The 25,236-nt window shown below is 36.2% G+C and overlaps 1 protein-coding gene across 3 annotated transcripts in view; it reads right to left on the bottom strand.

The window, feature by feature from the left end:
- GRIA4 (glutamate ionotropic receptor AMPA type subunit 4) overlaps positions 1-25,236 on the bottom strand; it is a 543,339-nt gene that overhangs the window by 163,881 nt on the left and 354,222 nt on the right. For all 3 annotated transcript variants that reach the window (XM_060105639.1, XM_060105638.1, XM_060105640.1), the window contains exon 4: positions 18,687-18,871. In XM_060105639.1, the coding sequence (XP_059961622.1) occupies positions 18,687-18,871 (185 nt within the window). The remainder of the gene's footprint in view (positions 1-18,686; positions 18,872-25,236) is intronic.

The following is a 25,236-nucleotide window of genomic DNA, read 5'->3' as shown; positions in this document are numbered from 1 at the left end:
GGTCCATGGAAAAATTGTCTTCCATGAAACCAGTCCGTGGTGCCAAGAAGTTTGGGGACTGCTGCCATACAGTTTGATTGCTATAGCTGAGTAGTATAGTTTGAAATATGGGAGCATGATACCTCCAGCTTTGTTCTTTTTTTTCTAAAGATTGTTTTGCCTATTCAGGGTCTTTTGTGGTTTTATACGTTTAGGATTATTTGTTCTAGTTTTGTGAGAAATGCCATGAGTATTTTGATAGGGATTGCATTAAATCTATAGATTACTGTAGGTAGTATGGACATTTTAACAATATTAAGTCTTTCAATCCATGAGCACCATGTATCTTTCCATTTATTTGTACTGTCTTCAATTTCTTTCATCAATGTTTTAAAGTTGTCAGAGTATGGGTCTTTTATTTCCTTATTAGATTTATTCCTAATTTATTTTATTATTTCTGATGTAAATTGGATTGTTTTCTTAATTTCTCTTCTGATAGTTCATTGTTAGTGCATAGAAATGCAACAGATTTCTGTATATTAATTTTGAAGCCTGTAACTCTACTCAATTCATTGATGAGTTCTAGGATTTTTTGGTGGTGTCTTTTGGATTTTCTATGTGTAGTCATGTCATTGGCAAACAGTGTTAGTTTTACTCTTCCTTACCCACTTGGATTCCTTTTATTTATTTTTCTTGTCTGATTAGTGTGGCTAGGACTTCCTATACTATGTTAAATAAAAATGGTGAGAGTGGGCATCCTTGACTTGTTCCTGATCTTAGAGGAAAAGCTTTCAGCTTTTTACCCTTGAGTATGAAGTTAGCTGATGGCTTGACATATATGGCCTTATTAAGTTTAGGTATATTCCCTCTATAACAATTTTATTGAGAGTTTTTTTTTTAATCATAAATGGATGTTGAATTTTGTCAAAAGCTTTTTCTGCGTCTATTGAGCTAATCATGTGATTTTTATCCTTTGTTTTGTTATTGTTGTGTATTAAATTGATTGATATAGGGATATTTAGCCATCTTTGAATCCCTGGGATAAATCTCACTTCATGGTGTATAATACTTTTAATGTATCATGAAATTATTTGTCATTGAGGATTTTTGCACCTATATTTATTGGTAGTATTGACCTGTAATTTTCTTTGTTTTGTGATATCTTTGTCTGGATAGTGTCAGGGTGATTTTGGCTTTGTAGAATAAGTTCAGAAGCATTCCTTCCTCTGCAAATTTTTGGAAAAGTTGAGAAGTAGAGGTATTAACTCTTCTGTAAATATTTGGTGGAGTCATCTGCTCCTGGACATCTGGTTGTTGGTAGTTTTTTTAAATTACTGATTTAATTTCATTACTGGTAATTGATCTGTGCATATTTTCTATTTCTTCCTGGTTCAGTCTTGGGAGATTGTACATTTCTAGGAATTTGTGCATTTCTGCTAGGTTGTTCATTTTATTGGTGTATAATTGTTTGTGGTAAGCTCTTATGATCCTTTGTATTTCTGTGGTGTTGAATATAAGTTCTCCTTTTTCATTTCTGATTTAATTGATTTTGACCCACTCTCTTTTTTTCTTGATGAATCTCACTAAAGTTTTACCAATTTTGTTTATGTTTTCAAAGAACCAGCTTCTAATTTCATTGATATTTCCTATTGTGTTGTGGGTTTTTTTTTTGTTTGTTTCTATTTCATTTATTTCTACTCTGAGCTTTATGATTTCTTCCCTTCTACTAACTTAGGGTTTTGTTGTTCTTATTTTTCTAGTTCCTTTAGGTGTAAGATTAGGTAGTTTATTTGAGGTTTTTCTTGTTTCTTGTGGTAGGCTTTTACCACTATAAACTTCCCTCTTAGAACTGCTTTTGCTTTGTCCCATAGGTTTTGGATCATTGTGTTTTCATTTTTCTTTGGCTCCAGATATGGTTTTATTTCTTCTTTGATTGACTCAGTGATGCATTTGTTATTTAGTAGCATATTGTTTAGCCTTTACCTGTCTGTGCTTTTTGCAGTTTTTTTCTTGTAATTGACTTCTAGTCTCATAGCATTGTGTTAGAAAATATGTTTGATATAATTTCAATCTTCTTAAATTTACTTCTTAAATTTATTTACTTTAAAATAAATTTTAAATTTATTTTGTGGCCTAGCATGTGATCTATCCTGGAGAATGTTCTATGTGCCCTTGAAAAAAATGGATAGAATACTGCTTTTGAATGGAATGTTATATACATATCTATTAAGTCCAGCTAGTTTAATGTGTCATTTAAGGTCACTGTTTTCTTATTAATTTTCCCTCTGTTCTTTCTGAATGATCTGTCCATTGATGTTAGTGAGGTGTTAAAGTCCCTTACCATTATTGTATTACTGTCAACTTCTCCCTTTATGTCTGTTAATATTTGCTTTATGTATTTAGGTGTTCCTATGTTGGATGATATATATTTACAACTGTTATACCTTCTCAAGGGATTGATCCCTTGATCACTATGTAATGTTCTTCTTTTTCTCTTGTTACAATTTTTGTTTTAATGTTTATTTTGTTTGAAATAAGTACTGCTGCTCTGGCTTTCTTTTCATTTCCATTTGCATGGAATATCTTTTTTCATCCCTTCACTTTCAGTCTGTGTGTGCCTGTGCCTTTAGATCTGAAGTGAGTCTGTTATAGGTAGCATATATATGTGTCTTGTTTTTGTATCCATTCAACCACTTTATGTCTTTAGATTGGAGTATTTAGTACATTTACATTTAAAATAATTATTGATAAGTATGTGCCTATTACAATTTTGTTAATTGACTTTGGGTATTTTTATGATTTGGGAAGAGTTTATTTTTTGGATGTTGTCAGAAACTACAGCAATAAATTCATATATATGTAATTACTACATTCAACAAATAATATTACAATTAATGCATACAAGTACACTTAGAACAGGTTTAATTTCACAGCACCTAAAGTGCCCCCAGAGTGACTAAGGCACTCTTCCTCCTCCCTCCCATGTACTGGTTCACTGTTCTAGCTGTTAAGCACAGGTACATGCAAAGTAACACAACTGATTAGCATGGTATTCCTCAGGTCAAGGAAGAGTTAAGGAGTTTAGGTTAAGTGCTAGATCAGAAAGTTGGGGATATACTATTACAAATAGTAAGAAAGTTAATAGCCTGGTTACTTGGAAGAGTATAGGAGCAGCTACTAAGTGGCTAATCTACACTGTAGGAGGAACAGCCTTTGTGCTGTTTGTGTAGTTTTTTTTTGTTCCTTTCTTCTTCTTTTGATCTCTTGCATTGTGATCGATGACTATCTTTAGCGTAATGCTTGAACTCTTTTCTGTTTTTTTTTAATGTGTATATCTATTATATATCTCTGGTTTGTGGTTACCAGGAGGTTTGTATATAGCAATTCATATAGATACATGTGATTATTTTAAGTTGCTAACCTCTTAAGTACAAATGCATTTTAACAACCCTGCATTTTTACTCTCCTGTCCACGTTTAGTGCTTTTGACATCATATTTTACATATTTTTGTTTTGGGTATTCCTTAATTGTTTACTGTGGATATATATGATATTATCACTTTTTTCATTTAACCTTCCTACTAGCTTTATACATGGTTGGTTTGCTATCTTTACTATGTATTTACCTTTACTAATGAGATTTTCCTTTCACAATTTTCATATTTCTAGTTGTGGCCTTTTCAGCTTAGAGAAGTCTCTTTAACATTTTTTGTAAAGCTGGTTTTGTGGTGCTGAACTCTTTTAGATTTTGCTTGTCTTCTAGTCTCATTGCATCATGTTAGAAAATGTTTGATATAATTTCAATCTTCTGAAATTTACTGAGACTTATTTTGTGTACTATTTTGTGATCTAAAACTGTGATCTAAAACTGTTGATCTCTCTTTCAAATCTGAATGAAAGCCTTGCTCAGTAGAGTATTCTTGGTTGCATGTTTTACTCTTTCATCACTTTAAATATATTGTGCCACTCTCTTCTGGCCTGCAGAGTTTCTGCTGAAAAGCAGCTGGTAGCCTTATGGGAGTTCTGTTGTTCATAATTTGTTGCTTTTCTCTTGCTGCTTTTAATATTTTCTATATTTAAGTTTTGCCACTTTACTTTCAGTGTGTCTCAGTGTGGTTCTGTTTGTGTTGATCATGTTTGGGACCCTCTGTACTTTCTGGACCTGGAGGTCTGTTTCCTTTCCCAGGTTAGGGAAATTTCCAGCTATTCTGTCTTTAACTATTTTCCATGTTCCTTTTTCTCTTCTCCTTCTAAGACTCCTATAATGTGAATGTTGGTATGCCTGATGTTGTCCTAGAGGTCTCTTAAACTGTGCTCATTTTTAAAAATTATTTTTTTTCTGTTCAGTTTCAGTGATAGCTGCTACTCTGTATTTCTGCTCCATTCTTCTGTATCATCTAATTACTTGTTGACTCCTTTTAGTGTATTTTAATTTCAGTTATTGCATTCTTTACTCTGGTTAGTTTCTTTTTATATTTTCTAACTCTTTTACAAAATTCTTACTGTGTTCATGCATTCTTGTCCCGAGTTCTTTGAGCATCCTTATGATTATTACCTAAGACCCTTTATTGGGTAGATTGCTTATCTCCACTTCATTAGGTTCTTCTTCCCTGGTTTTATCTTGTTCCTTCTTTAGGAATGCATTCCTTTATAACCTCATTTTGCCTAATTATCTGTTTTTAATTCTATGTATTTGGTAGGTTGATTACATTTCCCAATCTTGGAGAAGTGGTCTTTTGTAGGAGATGTCCTATGCATCCCAGCAGCACACTCCCCTCTGGCCACAAGAGCTATATATTTATTTATTTTTTTTTTTTTTTTTTTTTTTTGCGGTATGCGGGCCTCTCACTGTTGTGGCCTCCCCCGTTGCGGAGCACAGGCTCCGGACGCGCAGGCTCCGGACGCGCAGGCTCAGCGGCCATGGCTCACGGGCCCAGCCGCTCCGCGGCATATGGGATCCTCCCAGACCGGGGCACGAACCCGTATCCCCTGCATCGGCAGGCGGACTCTCAACCACTTGCGCCACCAGGGAGGCCCAAGAGCTATATATTTAGAGGTTCCTCCTCTGTGGGCTGCATGGGCTCTTCTGTTGTGGTGGGCTAACTACTGTGGGTGATCTGGTTAGCATGGCTGGCACCTGGTCCAACTGGTTGTCAGGCTCTGCCCTTGTTTAGAGGCTGCCAGCTGCTTGTGGGTGGGGTCTGGTCATGGGTTGGCTGAATGTAGAGCCCTGGTTGGGGAGGGGGTGTCTCAGGGCTAGTGCTGGTGGATGGATTCAAGCCCTTGGGTGGGTGATTTTGGGACCAAGTGTTCTGGATCTAGTTTTGGCCTCCTGGTGGGAAAGGTCAGCTCCTGAAATGGGTGGCTGTGGGATCTGGGATGTCCCAAAGTTGGCACTGGCCTATGGGTGAGTGGGGCTGGGTCCCAGTGTGGGTGGTTGAGGAGCCCAAGTTGTCACAAAGCTGGTGTTGTCCTGCTGATTGCCAGGGCTGGGGCCCAGAGGTCCTTAGAGCTAGTACTGGCCTGCTGGTGGATGGATTCTGGTTCCAGACTCTCTGGCTACAGGACCCTGAGGATCTTGGAGCTGGTGTCTGTCCACTGATGGGCAAGACCAGTTCCTGACACCACTGGCTATAGCATGCATGGTGTCCCAAAGCTGGTATTGATCTACTGGTGGGTGGGTCCTGGGGTCTCTGGCTCAGGACTCCAGGGATCTCACAGTTGGTGTTGGCACCTTGAAGGGTGGTGCCTTGGGATAGAGGTGATTGCTGGCACAGCAGAGTCCTGTGGAGTCCCAGGGTCTCTGGCTTCAGGGCCTTGGATGTCCTGGAGTTGGTTTCATCTGGCTGGTGGTAGAGCCAGGGCACAGGGGCCTTGGGACTGGTGCCTGCCCAGCGATGGGTTAGGCTGGTCCCAGGGCTAGTGTCAGCCCACTGGTGGGTGGAGTCAGGTCCTGGGGTCTCTGGTTGCAGGGCTTCAGGGATACTGGGGCTAGTGCCAGCACACTGGTAGGTGGGTCTTGGTCCTGGGCTCTTTGGTGGGTGGGTCCAGGCCCTAGGGTGGCTGGGGGCTCAGGGGAAGCTATGGCAGTCAGCCTGCTGATGGATTGGGTTGTGTCCCTTCCTTGCTAGCTGCTTGGCCTGAGGCACCCCACTACTGGTGCCAACAGGCTGGTGAGCAAGTCCAGGTCCTGGCACCATAAGCTAGAAGGAGGATTCCAAAATAGAATTTGCTAGCACCAGTGTCCATGTGGTAGAAGGAACTTCCCAAAATTGCTGCCACAATTGTAATTATCCTCCTGTTTGTGGCTCAACCACTGGGGGTATGGGACTTGACTATATTGTGTCTCCACCCCTCCTATAAGTCTAGTTGTGGTTCCTTCTTTATATCTTTAGTTGTAAAATATCTTTTCTGCTAGTCTTCAGGTCCTTCTCATCAATAATTGCTTCATAAATAGTTCTCTTTGTAAAAAAGTTCTCACTGTGTTTCTTCATTCTTCCTCTAAGTTCAATGAACATTTTATGACCATTACTTTGAATTCTTATCTGGAAGATTGCTTATCTCCATTTTGCTTAGCTCTTTTTTTGAGGTTTTGTCTTGTTCTTTCATTTGGAACATATTCCTTTATCTCTTCATTTTGCCTAACTCTCTGTATTTGTTTCTATGTATTAGGTAGATCAGCTATATCTCCCTGTCTTGAAAGAGTGGCCTTGCGTACAAGGTATCCTTTGGGGTTCAGCAGCATGGTCTCCCTGGTCACCAGAGTCGCGTCCTACAGGAGAATCCTCTGTGTTGGGTGTGTATGCCCTCTTGTTGTGGCTTACTGTTGGAGAGCTGCTCTGTGGGGCTGGCCTTTGGTGAGTCTGACTCTAAGGCCCAGCTGCAACTGTTACAAAAGCTTTTATGTGCAGGGCTGGGCCCTTCTGTGGAGCCACTTTGGGGGGCATCAGTGACATCCATGGGTGCCTGACAGGACTGGTGGTGTGGGGAGCCACTTTGGAGGGGCTCCAGTGCCTACTGAGGGAACCTGCCAGGTCTGCTTTGGGGGATTGCTGGCTGGATCTGGTCCAAAGCAAGGTGAATGCAAGGCAAATTAAGTGGTGTTGATTAGATAGGGAGAACCAGAAATGACACCTGATAGTGCTGGGCCAGCAAGGTGGACAGTGAGCCACAACCTCCACGCCCCCACACCACCAAACTGGCTTCCACCAGTTCCTCTGTACCCAGAGAAAGTTCCAACAGATCCCTGCCCCTCAAGCATATGCCCTAAAATTAGTTGATTAATCTCCTTCATGTATGGCTGAGGTGCTTTTCAAACTACTGTCTCTGTGCTGGGAATTGGGAGAGGGTAAGTTTTTAAGTGTGAACCCTATAATAGTGGATTCTCAGTTTCCTATAGCCCTCTGGCTCTCCTGGAAATAAGCCCTGCTGGTTTTCAAAGTCAGACATTATGGGGGCTCATGTTCCCAATGCAGGTTCCCCAGGCTGGAGAGCCCAATGTGGGCTTTGGAGCCCTCATTCCTCAGGGACTACCTCTGAGCCTATGATATTCCTTCCAGCAATGAGTTGCAGTGATGGAGTGTGGGTTCTGGCTAGAGCATGTCTCTGCCCCTCCTATCCATCTCAGTGTGGCTTTTTCTTTTTATATTTAGCTGCGGAAGTCTTTCTGTTAGTCTTCAGGTTGGTCTCAGAGATAGTTTCTCTACATATAGTTGTAATTTTGGTGTGTTCGTGGGAGGAAGTGAGTCGAGGATCTTCCTACTCTGCCACCTTGTCCTGATTCCTGGATTGAAATGGATTAACTTTGTATACAATGTTTGGAAATTAGTAGGTATTAGATAAATGTTTGCTGAATAAATGAGCAAATAGATGAGTGCTGTATACATGTTAAGAAAGCAAAATGATAGTGTGGGGTGGGCAGAGACAAGAAAAATTGTTTCTCTTCTGTTAGCTGCAAGATATTTGTAATATATCATTATCTTACACAGAATATTTGACTTTTAAGTTTACATTATGATAGCAATCAGCAGAAATAGACACAAATTAATTATAAAAATAGAATTCAAATATCTATATTTCTAGTATAGTTTCTATGGTTTTAAAGGGAAAAACATAGGGCAAGTACAGAAACAATTTAAGCCTGTACTTTGAAAGAATGTAACAATCATTTGGTATGTGACCTTGAAAAAAAACCTTAAAAAATAGAAAATAAATTCCCTATATCTAATCTTGATCTTTCTTCCATTTGCCAGTGATTATGTGAACCTTTATTTTCTTCCTTCTTTCCTTCCTTCTTTCCTTCCTTCCTTCCTCCCTCCCTCTCTTTCTCTTTTTCTTTCTTTCTTTCCTTCTTTTTTCCTTTTTGTAAGAACAAGACCACTTTAATTTTCTGCCACAATATGATTTTAAACTTCTCATTGGTTGTATATGAGCTCGGAGAAAACACAGAAAATCAGTATGAGAATATTGAATGATTATATGGTTGATCTTAAAGGGAGAATTAGGAGTGAATTTGTTCCTTTACCTTTCTGACTGAATCAAAGTGATTAAAAAGATTAATCACTTCATCTACTGGCAGATAGTCTACTTTATCACTGAACTATTTAATATACTCTAGAATTTATAAAGAGTAAATATATTTATAATGTTTACAAGATTCAGAAAAGTGTCCTCAAAGGTATTGTTGAATGTTTTACTTCTTTTTTGTTAATTTCACTGTCTTTTAAACATGTGAAGAGTATACGTGAAATTCTACTGAAATAAATTATGAAGTTTTCTTTTCTATTTAAAGAGAAATAGTGCTTGTCTTTCCCTAAACCATAGTAGATACTTCTATGCAGCTGCTTTCTATTTAGGGCTAGTAAAACTAATTTATTTTATATTTCTAAAATTATCAAGAATATTTTTCTTTATCTTTTTTTTTAAAGCTGAGCTTTTGAATGTTTCTGACAACAATAATAATGGAAACTATTCTAATAAGTGTTCTTGCAGTATCAACTAAAACAAATTTAGTTGAATACAATTTAATCCTAGAATTCACAGTTCTTTTAAGACAAAATTATATTTTTCTTTTTCAAAAAAACTTATATTCTTTGTTTGCTTTATTTTTCAATTTATCTTTTTAAAAAAATTTAGGGCTTCCCTGGTGGTGCAGTGTTTGAGAGTCTGCCTGCCGATGCAGGGGACACGGGTTCGTGCCCCAGTCAGGGAGGATCCCACATGCCATGGAGCGGCTGGGCCCGTGAACCATGGTTGCTGAGCCTGTGTATCCAGAGCCTGTGCTCCACAACGGGAGAGGCCACAACAGTGAGAGGCCTGTGTACCGCAAAAAAAAAAAAAAAAAAAAAAAAATTATAAGAAAATTAGGAATAGCTCCATCCATGGCAACAGTAGCTAAGAGACAATTAGGGACCCCTTTCTAATTCCCACAAATTTATACTAGTCTGACTGAGATATGTAAATGTATTTTCATTTTCTATGAAAACAACAAACCCCATAAATTGTAATGGGGCTTGTACATTCAAATCAATTTGGCAAAAAGTAAAATGAAAGAAGTAAGATTTTCCTTTTTTTGGACATAACCTCATGTCTTTTAAGATCCTCTTATTTTGTTGCAGCTCCTGACTGAGCAAAGCTCTATATGCAAAAGCAGCTTTATAATGAAGCAAAAGCAGCAAGCTCTGCCAGTAGTGTAGTGTAGGAAATTGCTGATATAATTTCTTTGCTGTAGTAATTTGAGTGCCTGATTTTTTCCCATTGCACCTTATGCATCGTTACTTTAATATATGGAAATTAAACTCTTATGCTTTTTTCAGCTTATACAGAAAACTCTAGAAAACACAAATTTCTCATCATCTTTGGTGGGTGAGATATTCTGGACAAGAACTCTTCTCAGGTAACTGAGAGCTTACCTTCAGAAACTCTGGGTGCTACTGGGTGCTCTTCCCTTGAACACATAAAAGAAATATCTCTTGCCTGTGTCTTCAAGTGAAGCTCATTCAGACTTTCATTTATTTAACAATAATTTTTTGATCCTCTTTCATATCACTGGGAATATATTGGTAAATAATAAGAATAGACCCTGCTCTGATGGAGATATGTCAACAGCAAAGACAGATAGCTAAACTAATACAACACAAAGAATCCATTTTCTTGCTACTACAGGTCTTTACCACTTCATCTTAAATTACTGTGCCACTCTAATTCTACATTTGCTCCCGCCCGATTTTTATCAGCTAGAACTATGGGTTGGCCAAGAAGTTTGTTTGGGTTTTCACACAACAGTATCTGCCTTCTGAGCTTTTACAGACCTCCTTGTTTTTGCAATTTTTTATGTCTGGAATATCCTTACTTTTTTCTGTTCCTGGAAATATACAATGCATTTTCAATTTAAATGTCTGTTTTCTCTGTGAAACATTTCTGACTGTCTTGATTATATTCAGTCACCACATCTTCTGGGTTCCTGATATATTTTGTAATACTTCTGTTTCTGAACCCATCAAATTGTTTTGTAATTATTTATTCATGTTTCTGAATTCCCAGCTTGAGTGTAAGCATTCTCAGTGTAGGGAACATGTTTTGCTCATCTTTGTACAGCCCTGCAGTGCCTGGAATGATGTCTGGCACATAGATGTTGAATTAACATATTAGGAATCAAGGGCAGAATTGTCTAGTGTACTACTCTTGACTCATTCCTATTGTTAGAATGTGTGTTTAACCCTATAGATGATTCAAATAATCAAAGCTATTATCTCCAATTATCAGATTTCTTCTTCAGTGACTACACCTTATAACTGAAGGCAGCTTTACTCTTTTCTTTGTGCTTTTGTTGTCTCGTCTATCTCTTACTCTTGTTTTTCTGTTTTCTTTTAAAATTTTAGTGTGAAAAAATGACGTTATGGCCATTAGCCAGTAACTAAATAAAACGTGTATTTCCTTCTAGATAATGATGCAACCAGTTATGGCATAAGAGGCAGGCTACTGAAGCCTTTGGTTGTTTTTGATGCTTTATTCAGAGCCAGAGATGTTTTTGGAAGTGGAGGTGGATTGAGTAGAGTTCTAGATTTAATGCAATTTTTTATGCTAGAGCATTCTGAAAATTTGTAAATACAGGCTCTAAATAAACAGAGTCTTATCTGTTGCCACACATTTGGCAACATGCCAAAAATCCTGTCTGGGATCTGACATCCCATTTAGGTAGTACTAGGTAAGGAGGTAGCCTTGGATTTAGAATAAGTTAGCTGGGGGCTATGTCCACATTTCACCACTTACGTGCAAACAGCCATATTTCTGTTTGTAAGGAATTTTCCTTTTTCTAATTGATCATGCCCTGAGATAGAATTATTGGCTTCCTTTGGTGATGTAACAAACCTCTGAGAGGTCAGTCATGGCTTTCAGGCTTTTTTGATTAATTTTCAAACAATATGATAAGGTCACTGGGTTTGCCAATTATCTGAGTGTTTAGTGGGACACTGAATTTCCCTGTCATATAGTGAAAGCAAGACTACTGTTGAAAGGGGCACCAATTTGAGTATGTATTAGAGGCAGTTTGAGATAACTGTGAGCCAACTGTAGAGACATTTTTCCCCATTCTTTTGTTAAACAACTATTTCATACTGTAAAGTTGGCCCATACCATCTTCTCCTGATAAATACTTGGTTAGACTCCTTAAATACATCCTACGGCCAAATAAATAAATTGTCCTAGGGCCAATATAGTTCCAGTTCTCTATCTAATGCCTTTCATATCATCATGTATTGAATAAGAACTGGCACTCATAGCAAAATTCCTGAGATGTTTGATTATTTTATATGTACTATATTTCTAAAAGAAAGAATATATTTTAGTGGGATTTTAGGAAATGCTTTTGGTTTGAGCCTTAGTTAACCAGATAAGAGTAACTAACTAGAACAGAAATTGCTCATAAATTTATCTTCAGCAGAGCATAATGCCCAACCTAAATAAAGTGGACGCTCAATAAATATTTGTAGAATGAATGAATATACGGAAATGGCCACTTGACTGAGGTTTTACTTCATGCTGCTTTTCAACATATAGCCTATGTGTAAAATTATATATTGCTTCAGGATCAAATGCAATTATCAGGAAGTCTTCATTGGAAATAGCATTATTGACTTTTAGAGTGAGAAGGGTTTTACAAGATCATCTCAGCCCAATGTTTTTTATTTAAAGTAAGGAGAATAAGAGTCATAGGCATTAAATTACTCCACTTACATTTTAAAAATTAACAATTGAAGATTTCTTACCCATCTCGCAAAAGCTAAAAACATTCATCATTTTTGGAAACATCATTATTTTGGGAATATGTCAATTGACCAAAGTAAGAGGTAGAAGAAGGTACATGCCATCCCACTGCCCAGACTGTATTCCAGAAAAGGAGGGTTTCACTGACTATAGAACACAGAAATCTAGCTGCATGACTCTTGGGTATTTTTCATGGTGGATTAAAAATATGTGAACAACCGTTAGCCTTAAGTGCTATTTTGTTCAAATAATCTTTAATGCCTGAAAGACAGTTAAGATCAAGTTTGTTGCTGCTTTTTTGTATACTGGGTTATACATAAGAATCAAAGTCTGACACTTAAATGTCCAACTGATAAGGCATAAGATAAAATCATTAGGGACTTTTTAATATAATAAATCTAACTTGGTAGTTTTGCTATATTTCTATTGCCTTAAATAGTTCAGTGAGTGATATTTACATAAATTCATTTTTTTTCTATGGTGTAATTTAGTGTGGAAAAGTCAATATAACTTTAAAACACATTTTCAAATACTTGTTTTGAAACTCATGTTCTGAGATGTTTGAATGAATGAATATGTGGTTAACTGCTATTTTAACTAGCAATACATTTATAAGAACTAATTATTTCATAGCATAAAAATAATTTGGAAAACATGTACAGAAGATAAAGTGCTTCTTGAAGCAGTTGTTCATTAACATATTTTGAGAGAAAATTGTGAGCTATTTCCATTATGTTTTTGAAAATTGATACAAATTAAAGTGTCAATGAAGTAATTATTGACAACATGTCACCACAGTATGAAGTGTGCCCATCCTTCTAGAAATTTACTAACCCATCCCCTTATCCTCATTGTATTAATTTCACTATCTTCTGAGAAAGGGCTACCTTTTGTCAAAGGCATTTTTTGATGAGAGATAAAGATGGCAGAGAAGGAGGACATCAAGCTCACTTCCCCCCACAAACACATCAAAAATATATCTATATGTGGAGCAACTCTAGCTGTAAACAACTGAAAACTGGCAGAAAAGCTCTTCCACTAACAAGACTGTAAGAAAGATCCACACAGAGATGGGTAGAAAGAGAAAAGAAGAAATCAGGTCAGAACCCCCATCCCTAGCAAGAAACACAGAAAAGGAGGAGAATATCATGGGGTTGGACATTCTCCCTCGAGAGTGAGGGGTTCGAACCACATATTGGGCACTGCATACCTGAGGTCTTGCACTGAGAAGACAAGTCCCCTTAGCTGGTTTGCAAACCAGTTGGACTTAACACGAGGTTGTAAGAAATTGACACTTTACTTTTGAAGAATGTGCACACACACTTGCTTTTGGGAAAAGGTACAGGAAGCAGATTGAAAACTCCCTGGGGTTCTGACCAGTTTCCTGTAACTTCCCCAGAGCACACCCCAGCCCACACTGGCAGCCTGTTCCAACCCCTCTTGCTCTGCTGCAACTCTCCACTAGGGTGAAGGTAGACGATGGTGCTGGCTGGGACCTAAACCTGCACCTAAACAGGGTGTACCGAGTGCAGAGGAGGCAGTTTGGGATTGGCCTGGGGCTCTAACTGGCAGGCCAGGGCTGTCACAGTGTGTGCCTGAGCCTGCTCCAGGTGTCTGCTCTGATCCCGCTTGATCTTTACTTCTGAGATTTTTCCTTTCTTATAAATTCTCACTTCTTGTAGCCTTTTCTTTTCCATTTTAACACTTCTTGTAGAGTCGGTTTAATATTATAACAAACTCACGGGTCACATCATATTCAACAGTGAAAAGCTGAAAGTTTTACCTCTAAAATCAGGAACAGGACAAGGATGCCCAGCCTTGTCACTTCTATTTTCATAGTATTGGAAGTCCTACCCACAGAAATAAGACAAGAAAAAGTAATAAAAAGCATCCACGTTGGAAGGGAAGAAGTAAAACTGTCACTACTTGCAGATGACATATTACTATATATAGAAAACCCTAAAGTTTCCACTAAAAAAACATTTTAATAAAACAATTTAATAAAGTTAGAACTAATAAAACAATAAACTAATTAGAACTAATAAAACAATTTAATAAAGTTGCAGGATACAAGATTTATATACAGAAATCTGTTGCTATTCTATACACTAATAATGAACTATGGGAAAGAGAAAGCAAGAAAACAATCTCATTTAAAATTGCATCAAGGAAGTTAAAGACCTATACTATGAATACTATAAGACATTGATGAAGGGAATTTGAAGCTGACTCAAAGACTTGAAAGATATCCCAAGTTTATGAACTGTAAGAATTAACATTTAAAAAATGTCCATACTACCCAAAGCAATGTACATATTTAATGCAATCCCTATCAAAATACAAGGACATTTTTCACAGAATTAGAACAAATAATCCAAAAATTTATATGGAACCACAAAAGACCGTGAATAGCCAAAGCAAGATTGAGAAAAAAAGAATAAAGCTGGAGGTATCACATTCCCTGACATCAGACTATATTACAAAGCTACAGTCATCAAAACAGTATGGTACTGACACCAAAAAGACACATATATCAGTGGAACAGAATAGAGAGCCTAGAAATAAACCCATGAACCTATGGTCAATTAATCTACAATAAAGAGGCAAGAATATACAATGGAGAAAAGACAGTCTCTTCAATAAGTGGTTCTGGAAAAACTGGACAGTTACACATAAAAGAATGAAATTAGAACATTTTGTCAGATCATATACAAAAAAAAAAACACTCAAAATGGATTAAAGACCTAAATGTAAGACTGGAAACCATAAAAATCCTAGAAGAAAACATATGCAGAACACATTATTTTACATAAGTCATAGCAATATATTTTGGATCATTCTCTTCAAGCAAAGGAAACAAAAGCAAAGGTAAACAAATGGGACCTAATTAAACTTAAAACCTGCACAGCAAAGGAAACCATTGACAAAATAAAAAGAAAACTTAGATAATGAGAAAAATTACTTACAAATGATATGACTGATAAGAGATTAATATCCAAAATATATAAACAGTCCACACAAGATCAAAAAAACAGACAACCTGATTAAAAAATGGGCAGAAGACCTGAACAGATATTTTTCCAAAAAAGACAGAGATGGTCAACAGTCACAAAAAAAGATGGTCAACATCACTATTTCTTAGAGAAATGCAAATCAAAACCACAATAAGGTAGCACTTCACACTTTCAGAATGGTTATCATCGTCAGAAGCCCACAAATAATAAATGCTGGCAAGAATATGGAGAAAAGGGAATCCTAGTACACTTTTGGTGGGAATGTAAACTGGTGTATCCACTATGGAAAATAGTATGGAGGTATTTTTAAAAATTAGAAAATAGAACTACCATATGATTTAGAAATTCCACTCCTGGATATATATCTGAAGAAAATAAAAACACTAATTCAGAAAGATACATGCACCCCAAAGTTCACAGCAACATTATTTACAATAGCTAAGACATGGAAGTAATTAAAGTGTTCATTGACAGATGAATGGATAAAGAAGATGTGATATATATACACACACACACACACACACACACACACACACACACACACACACACACACACATATATATATATAGCATGAAATATTACTCAGCCATAAAGAAATAAAATTTTGCCATTTGTAATGACATGGATGGACCTGGAGAGTATTATGCTTAGTGAAATAAGTCAGGCAGAGAAAGACAGATACTGTTTGTTATCACTTATATGTGGAATTTAAAAAATAATTAAGTAATTAACATAACAAAACAGAAACAGTCTCACAGATATAGAGCACTAACTAGTGGTTACCAGCAGGAAGAGAGAAGGGGGGAGGGACAAGACAGGAGTAGGGGATTAAGAGGTACAATATACTATGTATAGAATAAATAAGATTCAACGACATGTTGTACAGTACAGGGAATATAGCCAATATTTTATAACAACTCTAAATCGAATATAATCTATGAAAATATTGATTCACTATGTTGTACACCTGAAAATCATCTATACTTTAATAGAAAAAAGTCAGAGACATTTTTCTGATCAAGATTACTTAGCATTTTACTTTTTAAAAAATGCTTTGAGTCTCTAAAATTGTTTTCTATTGTTATTTCATTTTATTAAGGAGGATATTGAAACAGAGTTATTGAAGTAAATGTACAAGTTCCTGACAAAGTTTGGATTAGCTCTTGTTTTTAGATGAGTCAAGAAACATTAAAAGTGATTTTGCTTAGAGCTACAGGAATTAAAATATAGACAGTTAAAAAATGTTCAGAATAGAAAACAGTTTTTCTTGGGGAGAAATTTTATAGGACAATTAAGAACACAATATATTCTTACAGTAGAGTAGACCTTGTTACAATTTATGAGATTTATATTTGAGCCGCATTTTAAAGAGACAAAAGTCTATTAATAGTCTCATTATTACTATGCAGTCATGATAAAAAAAACTTTTAGAATTCTGAAGAAATTAAAATAGAAATGGTAATGGTAAACACTCAAGTTTTCTAAGCTCTGGGGATCTAATGTACAGCATGGTGACTATAGTTAACAGTAATGTATATACACTTAGAACTTGCTAAGAGAGTAGACCTTAAATGTTCCCACCCCTAAGAAGAAATGGTAATTATGTGAAGTGATGGAGGTGTTAGCTAGCCCTACTGTGGTAATCATTTCACAAAATATTTGTGTATCAAATTATAATGTTGTATTCCTTAAACTTACACCATGTTATATATTAATCATATCTCAATAAAGCTGGAAAAAATAAAAAAAATAATTTCTTTGAAATCATAACAAAAGTAAGATGCTTGGTTCCCTTAGTGAGAGATTATTTAAGGCTTATTTATTCAACAAGTTTATCCATAGCACCTGGGTGTGCTGATTTTCTTCTTAGAAACCTGCTAAGCCTCTGAAATGGGTCAATATGATTTAGGCACTCAATTGCCTTCTCCAGATGTGGTCTTTTAAGCACAAGTCTTTTAGCAACTAGAGGGTCTTTCTGAGCCTTACTCACCCACTGACAGGAAGATGTTAGAATTGACTGTTCTGTGGGATTCATGAAGAGTTATTTACAAAGCTTCAGTTGTTCATAATCAAACTCTCAACATAGGGGTAGAGTGGGAGGGAGAGAGAATGGGAGTTTGAGCTGAAGTCACCAGGTCTTACTTAAGAAAGTAGGAGAGTTTTTTCTTGGATTCCATAAATGCACACTAAAAGTTTCATATACCTCGTATAATCACAACTTTAATGATTTCTTGGATTACCTGAGGAATAAACCTGAGTGATGTACAGGTTAAAATTAACATTTTCTAATAGAATAATAACAGAATTCATCAATCAAATGTTTTTTTTTTCTTTTATAAAAGGGTAACAGGAGGAGAGTACTCTGTCATTTTTCCTTACAGTATAGTCTGGCTTCATGAGAACTTTAAAAGAAATTCTACAGGCTTTTTTACTTTTAACATTTACAAATGCTAATTATAGTTGAAGAAGGAAACTTATGGCATCTAGTTCAGCGTCCCTGGATATTAAGGAGAAATCTCTGAAACATATCTTGGCTTTGATATGTATAGTTGAGTACTTAACTTGTTCTTATAAATAAACCTCCAAATTGGTAAGTTGTTACTATGAATCAAATCATATTGTTATGCAAATAAACTGTATGTAGCAAACTAACCAATAAAACATGCTACATTATTGTCTAGCTAACCTAACATATTGTAGATAAATATGAGCAAACATTTATAAAACCACTAGATGGCATTCATTTACTGCAATTTTGGCCAAATACAACCTTTAAAGCTTTATCATGATATGCAGGATTAGGGGCAAGTGTTATCCATTATTTGATGATATTTTTCTTTCATATAACACACTGACAAAGTTCAATTTTATCTTTTCCTGTATGCTTCAAATCAAATCAACAGATACTTACTGAAAGCTTTATTAAAGGATTGTTCCTTGTGAGGAAATTTGAAAGCCATCTTCACTGTGGTGGTAATGTAAGAAAATATGCTATATGCACTGTGCCACTTAATTTTATTTTATTTCATTGCTTTATTAATTCATGTTATATTTCTCACAGAGATATTTCTCTAAAGGTTATAAAAATTACAGAGTCACATTTTCTAATATTTTAGATGGAATTAATCTTCAATCTTAATGCTTATGAAAAGAGGAGGTCAAGAGCTCTTGAGTCACAAAAAAGTCCTGTCTACTGTATGTCTTAAAAATGTGTGAGGAAAAGTACTTCTAACTTCATTGAGAACCACAATGACCTTCGGTGATAAAACATTATGATTTAGTCTTGGAGATAAATAAATCATGGAATGAAAACTCCCAAACTCCACACTTCAGGCTAAATGGTTGGAAGAAGATATTGATGGGCCAAAAAAAGTCAACTATTTTTGTAGAAGGTCTAGGTTAATAATAACATAAAGTCCAGTACTTACCTGTTCTAATATGTTTTGAAGCCTCTCTATCTCACAGTCTATTACAAATTTCTTCTCTTGTCTTCTATCAAGCTCTTCTAGAAGTTGCCTATAGCTGACATCATTAAAATTTTCCACACATATAGCGCTGACATGCCAACCATTTTGTCCTGCTTTTTCCATGATAGCTTGAAGTATCGAGTATCCTAACGGGGAAAAAAATTCAGAGGGGTTTAAAAACATGCCCTTAAATAATATGCAGGCACTGAGTCTACATCAATATTTTTATATTCCAAAATATACAATGAATTATTAGAAATTTAAAAACATGAGTGGTTATTTCTGAATCATTCAATTTTACTTTCTTTACTTAGGGCAAAAACATTCCTTAAAAATATTGCTTGAATGAAGTAGTAACATCATACCTTGAGTAAGCTCTCAAAATCACTCTACTAAAGACTATTACATTGCTTTGGATACATTTTTGATGAGATAAACCAAAAACAAAATCTAGTACCACCTGTAGTCAAGAACAATTTCATAAACTTTTTGCTAATTTTACTCACTAGACAGAAATAATTTTGAACAACTGTATTAATTTTCCCCTTGAGCAAAGTAGTAACAACATTTTTGGGTTCAACTGTGTCATAAAATAAACATTGCAACAGTATTTATTGAGGACGCATTATTGTAAATGGAGAAGGCATTATTTAACTCTTCCTGTCTTGGTAGGGGAATGATGTGGATTGGGGGTGAATTGAATGAAAACTAGGTGATGCAATGGGCACTCAAACTCATAATCTAGTAGAGGAAACAGACATTCAAATAAACAAATGAAACTTAGTTTAAAACTGTGTAATGATAGCCGTACTCAAGGGAAAGTGTTGTCCCAAGGGAAAGTTTGGTTAAATCTGTCTTAATGGGACCAGGAAAAATGCCATGAGGAGAAACAACTTGAATTGGGTCTTGAAGGTTGAAAAGGTGCCTTTAAGATTGCTGAAAAAGGAGCATTTATTAGCGGGAGACAGACTTCCAGAGGGAATGGAATGGTCTTTACCCTGTTCTTCATTCAGATCTCTCTGCATGTGGAAGGGAAGTCATGGGTCTTAATATCTGGGTTAAGGACGAAGGGGCAAACTCATGAACTCAGCACTTAAAATATTTCTTCATGACAACATTGTCTTGAAATCTTGCTTTTCTGAGCCCTCAGTTTCGAGTTGGAATGTGAAAAAAAGAAAAAAATTCTTTGAATCTATGTATAACATTTAAACAAAGCTTGTTTAGGATCAGAGCCTGTTATTTTTTCCCCTTGTGGCTTAGCATAAAAAACATGCTAGTCCTCTTTAAGAAGGTCTAACACTTATTTGAGCTCATTCTATGGCAGCAGCTGCCTATAGTTTCTCCCTCCCTTGGTCCCTGGATTTAGAGTGGAGAGCTGGGTGGATTAAACGTGAAGACTTAAAATGAATGCAAAGCATTTGCTAGATAAGAGCACACTTTACTCAGTTTTCTGTTTGGTATGTGAGTCTCTCAGATTTAAGGATTTTTATTTTTAGGTATGTTTTCTACAAGTCAGAGTTTCAAACATTACGGATGTTCATTTAATATCAACAGATGGAACTGATGATGAGGTCATATTTGAAATATAAATTACCTGATATCCTGCCAAATGAAATACTGTGGCAGTCAGGATTAATTTTTATCAAAATGAAAACTATTCCCTAAAGAGGAAGAAAGAGGGCATGTTAATTACTATATAATTATTCTAGTATATCTATTGCTTTGTTCAGTCTTTCCTTTTGTAATGTATGCCTGTAATTATCTTTTCAAATCTTACGTAGATTTCCCCTATCCCTGCCCCAAATCCAGTACTCTTTCCTTGTTTCCGATTGTATGTGTATGTAACATGATGGTCTGCATCCTATTTTAATGAAATCAAGCAGGACTCTGAGGGGTCCTCCTGGGTTCAAAAGTCCCTCAGTGTGCCCCATTTCTTCTTTTTAGAGAAAGGCTTTAGTCTTCTAGGCCTTCCCTGAGTTCCAAAGAGCATCAGTTACTAATTAGGGAAGTGAGGGAACACAGAAACAAAGGTGAAGCAAACTCAAATGGTCTTGGAGAAAACACAAACCCTAAAAGGTCTTAACAGAAAAAAACATCAGGGGCCAACTGGGAAATGAAATTCTTGACCATCACATAATGCTCTAAGTAAATAATAAAATGTCTCAACTATTGTTTTTGCTCTCTCCTAGAAAGAAGTTAAAGGATCACAAGACCACGATTTACTAATTTGCTTTGCAGGAACAATCAATCAAAATCACCAATGACACATCGAGTCATAAGACGGTGGCAGGAAGTCTGCAACTGAGATCTATGGGAAGTTGAAATTACAAAGCCCCCTTCCCTTTTACCCTTTTTGCTTTTAAAACCCTTGCACCCTGGCCAACCAGCAAGATGGATCTGAGACAAACCTACATCTCCCATCTTCTCTGGAGAGCAGCACCCTCTAGATCAGTAAACCTTTCTCTGGTCCAAACTCCAACGTTTTTGTTTGTTTGGCCTCACTATGCATCTAGCACACAAATTTGGGTTAGACAACATTAATGTACACGTTCATACCTCATTTATCCTGTTACTGGGATTTGCTCTCTGCTAGTGAATCAATGTTCTTTCATTCATTTTTGACACCTATGAACATGTTCTTTTTAAAAATACCAATTGACATCTTATTTTCCCTTTTCTCCTTTTATTTACTGTAGTACCAAAATAATTTTAAAACTTTTTGTTTGATTTTCTTGCATGTTGTAAAAATAATAACTATGTCCACACACACCATCCCTGTGACCAATTCACAGCTTGGCACAGTTCTTTAGATACTGCCTTTGTTTTTTATCATCACGTCATGTGGATATCAGGCTTCATGTCAGTGTTAGGCTGTTATTTTCCTAACTACAGGAATTTTACAGAATATAGAGCCACACATCTTCTGATGAAATTTATATATGTTCCCAGTTGCATAACAGATATTGAAAGATTCACACTAATAAAACAAAATTATAATTCAAGTTCAACATTTTGTTATATGATTTTTCAGATTTAGAAGTGACACTAGAATTGAGATAAAACAAAACCCTAGGACACAATCTTTGTTAAGTGGCAAAGAAATTTGGCTGCCTAAAAAGAACCATTAATCATAGTCATAAATAAATGGCATCTTTTTAATGCAAAGGACACACAGTTATAGTTTCAGAGCCCAGTTGAAAATTTGAGTTCTTTTACAAGCTGTGTTTGATTTTAATATCCTATCTTATGCATTGCAACTCAGATGTGCCTGTCTTATTTATTTGCCAAGATAGTTGGGAATATATTATAATTCAGAGAAAATACTGCTGTTGAATCTATGATTGTGTAACTTAGCTGTTATATAAACTAGAAAATCACAAGTCAAGTCATACTAGTTCTACAACTGCTTACGATTTGTATCTTCTACTTCTTAGAAAATCTGTAGTGCAATATTGTTGGTCAGAAAATGAATACTACAGTTTTAGGTTAATATCGCAAGAGTAATGGGGAGTTCACTACTGTAAAGAATTTTTAAGTCTTGCTTTTATTTAAAAGCTGTCTAACATTATAATCTAATATAATTTATGGAAAACTAAGACATTCAAGATTCTTTAAGATATGCCAGGATAAACAAAGTTATGATTCTTGTCTTGACAAGGATCTAGCAAAACTGATATTTAAGTAACTATTATGCAAATTACACTGTATTGTGTAAGTAACTTCAAAAGACCCAAAATAATTTTATTAGAATAGTAGTGAAAATGTATGATGGACAAGATCACATTGTTGGATTAAAATAAATGATTAAAGGCATTTTCATGGTTATTAAAGAACACTATCAATTACACATACAAATATTTTTAAAATGTTATATTATGTAATTATATTACTAATTATGCTAAATAGAATCATAGTGATTTAATCAGTCTTGAGCTAATGTATTCTTACACATCAACACTTTTTATATCACCCATGAATAATGACCTATTTTGGGTGAGTAGTACCATCCAGATATTCAGCTGCTTGCAACACAAACTGGGTTTATTTATCTGATGTTCTCTTTTGAAAGAGTTATTTGATTCAACTATCTGCACATGGAGGGGCAGGAGGAGAATCAGGTAATATCTATGTCAGAGTGGGTATAATTTCAAAAAGGAGAGAGTTATCTGTATGCTATTAAAAACCCTTCTCTTTGATAAGGATAGAAAAGTGCTTTTTAATTAGAGGGTCACTGGTGCACACAACAGGAGTAGCATCAATGGAATGCTGAATATAGGAGTCATATTTCAGAGAAGTAAGAAATTGAGAAAATGAGAAGTGAAAATGTAGAAATTATGGAGGAATATCATCAGAATAATTAATTTAATGAGATGAAGGATATGCCTTTATATGTATGAGGTAGAGAAACATTGAGGCCATGGGAACTCATTTGGGAAGGAGAGGACTGGGTCTGTCCCATGTGGCATCATTGAGCTTAAAAAGAAGTGACAAAGGGATATAGCAGCAGTTTGTACTTATTCAAATTAAAGCCTCTTTCATTAATTTTATAGATTGCTATGCAGGTACCAACTACTACCCAATTTCTCTGATCTGGCATAATTACTGGTATCCAAAGCTAGTATATTCCAAGAGAAAGGTGTGTATGTCTGAAAGTCTAGTTTATACTGTGTTTTAATCTCAGTCATAGAGAGGAATATGATTCTGTAATCCTCACGGTATTTAACGCCATCATGATGGCACTACAGAGCCGATTTAAAAACCATTTGGTTTGGACTCTTTCCAAAGCAGCTTAGGTACTGAAATAACATGTTCAAAGGCTACAGTCTGAACTCTAAGATCTCAGAACACAGAAGGAGTAACCAACATTGTAGCTTGGTTAAAATTATCTGCAGCTGTGACTATAGCATTTATTTATGCCATAGTTCAAGAAGGGCATAGTGAAAATAAACAAAGATCTGCCAACTTACACAGTTTGAAGCCATACATGTAAACCTGAGGTAAGATGGAATGTCTTGAGTTTTCCCTTTTCTACAAAATATCAAGAGTAAAAAATAGAAAATCCTTCTTCAAAGATGGTTATTTTGGGTCTTAGATTTTCCCTAAGACCTCTTGTATTTTCTGACAATAACATTTATTGTCTATTGACCACTACATTATAATGTCCATATTTAATTCAGAGATATCATACAGAGGAATTTGATACTTTAAAACTTTAAAGTTTTCTGTCAGTTGCAACTGAACCTAATCCTTATTTATACAGGCATATAGCAAATATTTTCAACTATTTGCCACAGGTTCAAGGCACTAAACTCCTCCTCCCAGGCATACGTGATTTTCTTATTCCTCTTGGGCTTTTCTAGAACTAGACCACTGGGGAATTTTATTTCACTTGTTTACATGGCAACTAGACTAATCTTTGTCTAGTTTGTTTCTGTCTGGAAACTCTATGGTACTTCCTTGAGTGAAGCTTTCAATGTTTTCCTTTTCTTTTATGATACATACCAAAATCTGGTCAAACTTGTCTCCTCCCTCTCTTTCTAGTCTCATTTTGTACCATTACTCTTCTTGCTTTCTAACCTCTAGCAACATTGTCCTTCTCAGATTTTTTTTTTTTTTTTTTTTTTTTTTTTTTTTGCGGTACGCGGGCCTCTCCCTATTGTGGCCTCTCCCGTTGCGGAGCACAGGTTCCGGACGCGCAGGCTCAGCGGCCATGGCTCACGGGCCCAACCGCTCCGCGGCATGCGGGATCCTCCCAGACCGGGGCACGAACCCGCGTCCCCTGCATCGGCAGGTGGACTCCCAACCACTGTGCCACCAGGGAACCCGTCTCAGATGTTTTAAAAGGTAGCATGCATCTCCACCTCATTGCCTTTACACATGCTAGTGTTCCCTTTAAAAGATTATTTCCTTCCACATTTGCCTTCTATTCATTTTTCAGACCTCACCTTAGACATAACTTACCTTCTAACTAGATCACTTCCCCCTCATATAATCTCTTACAGCTTGCTGTACATTTCTTTCAGAGACTTTTTTTAACAGTTTCTAACCATATATTTTGAATGATGATCTGATTAGTGTCTTCCCTCTCCTCCCCCCACTCCCATACAGTAGGCTCCATGAAAGAAGTATTTCTGTGCTCAGTATTTAGTCTAGTGGTTCTCAGTAGATGCTCAGCAAAGAGTTGTCTGAACACAGAAATAAATCAATGGGAATTTCATAGAGATGAATCAGGATGTCAAGAGGATCAGAAGAAGCATGGCAGGTCACATTCAGGAAATTCAAATACTTCAGATTATGTTGTGTGTTTGGAAGAACAAGGAGGGTGTGGAAAATTGGTGTGGACTGTGGGAAGAGCTTCAAAGGCTGGAGAGGTAACAAGAAAGGGACATCTCATAAGGGCCTTCTCTACCATATTATAAAATTTGGCCTTTACTCCTCAGAGACTTTAAGAAGAGACTGACAGAACTGCATATGTTTTAGAGGGATCGTTTAGCTAAGGTGTGAAGGATAC

This window comes from Mesoplodon densirostris, chromosome 7 (assembly GCF_025265405.1).
Source record: "Mesoplodon densirostris isolate mMesDen1 chromosome 7, mMesDen1 primary haplotype, whole genome shotgun sequence".
NCBI lineage: Eukaryota > Metazoa > Chordata > Mammalia > Artiodactyla > Ziphiidae > Mesoplodon > Mesoplodon densirostris.
The sequence above is the reverse complement of the archived record's forward strand: the minus strand, read 5'-3'. Positions and strand labels throughout refer to the sequence as shown.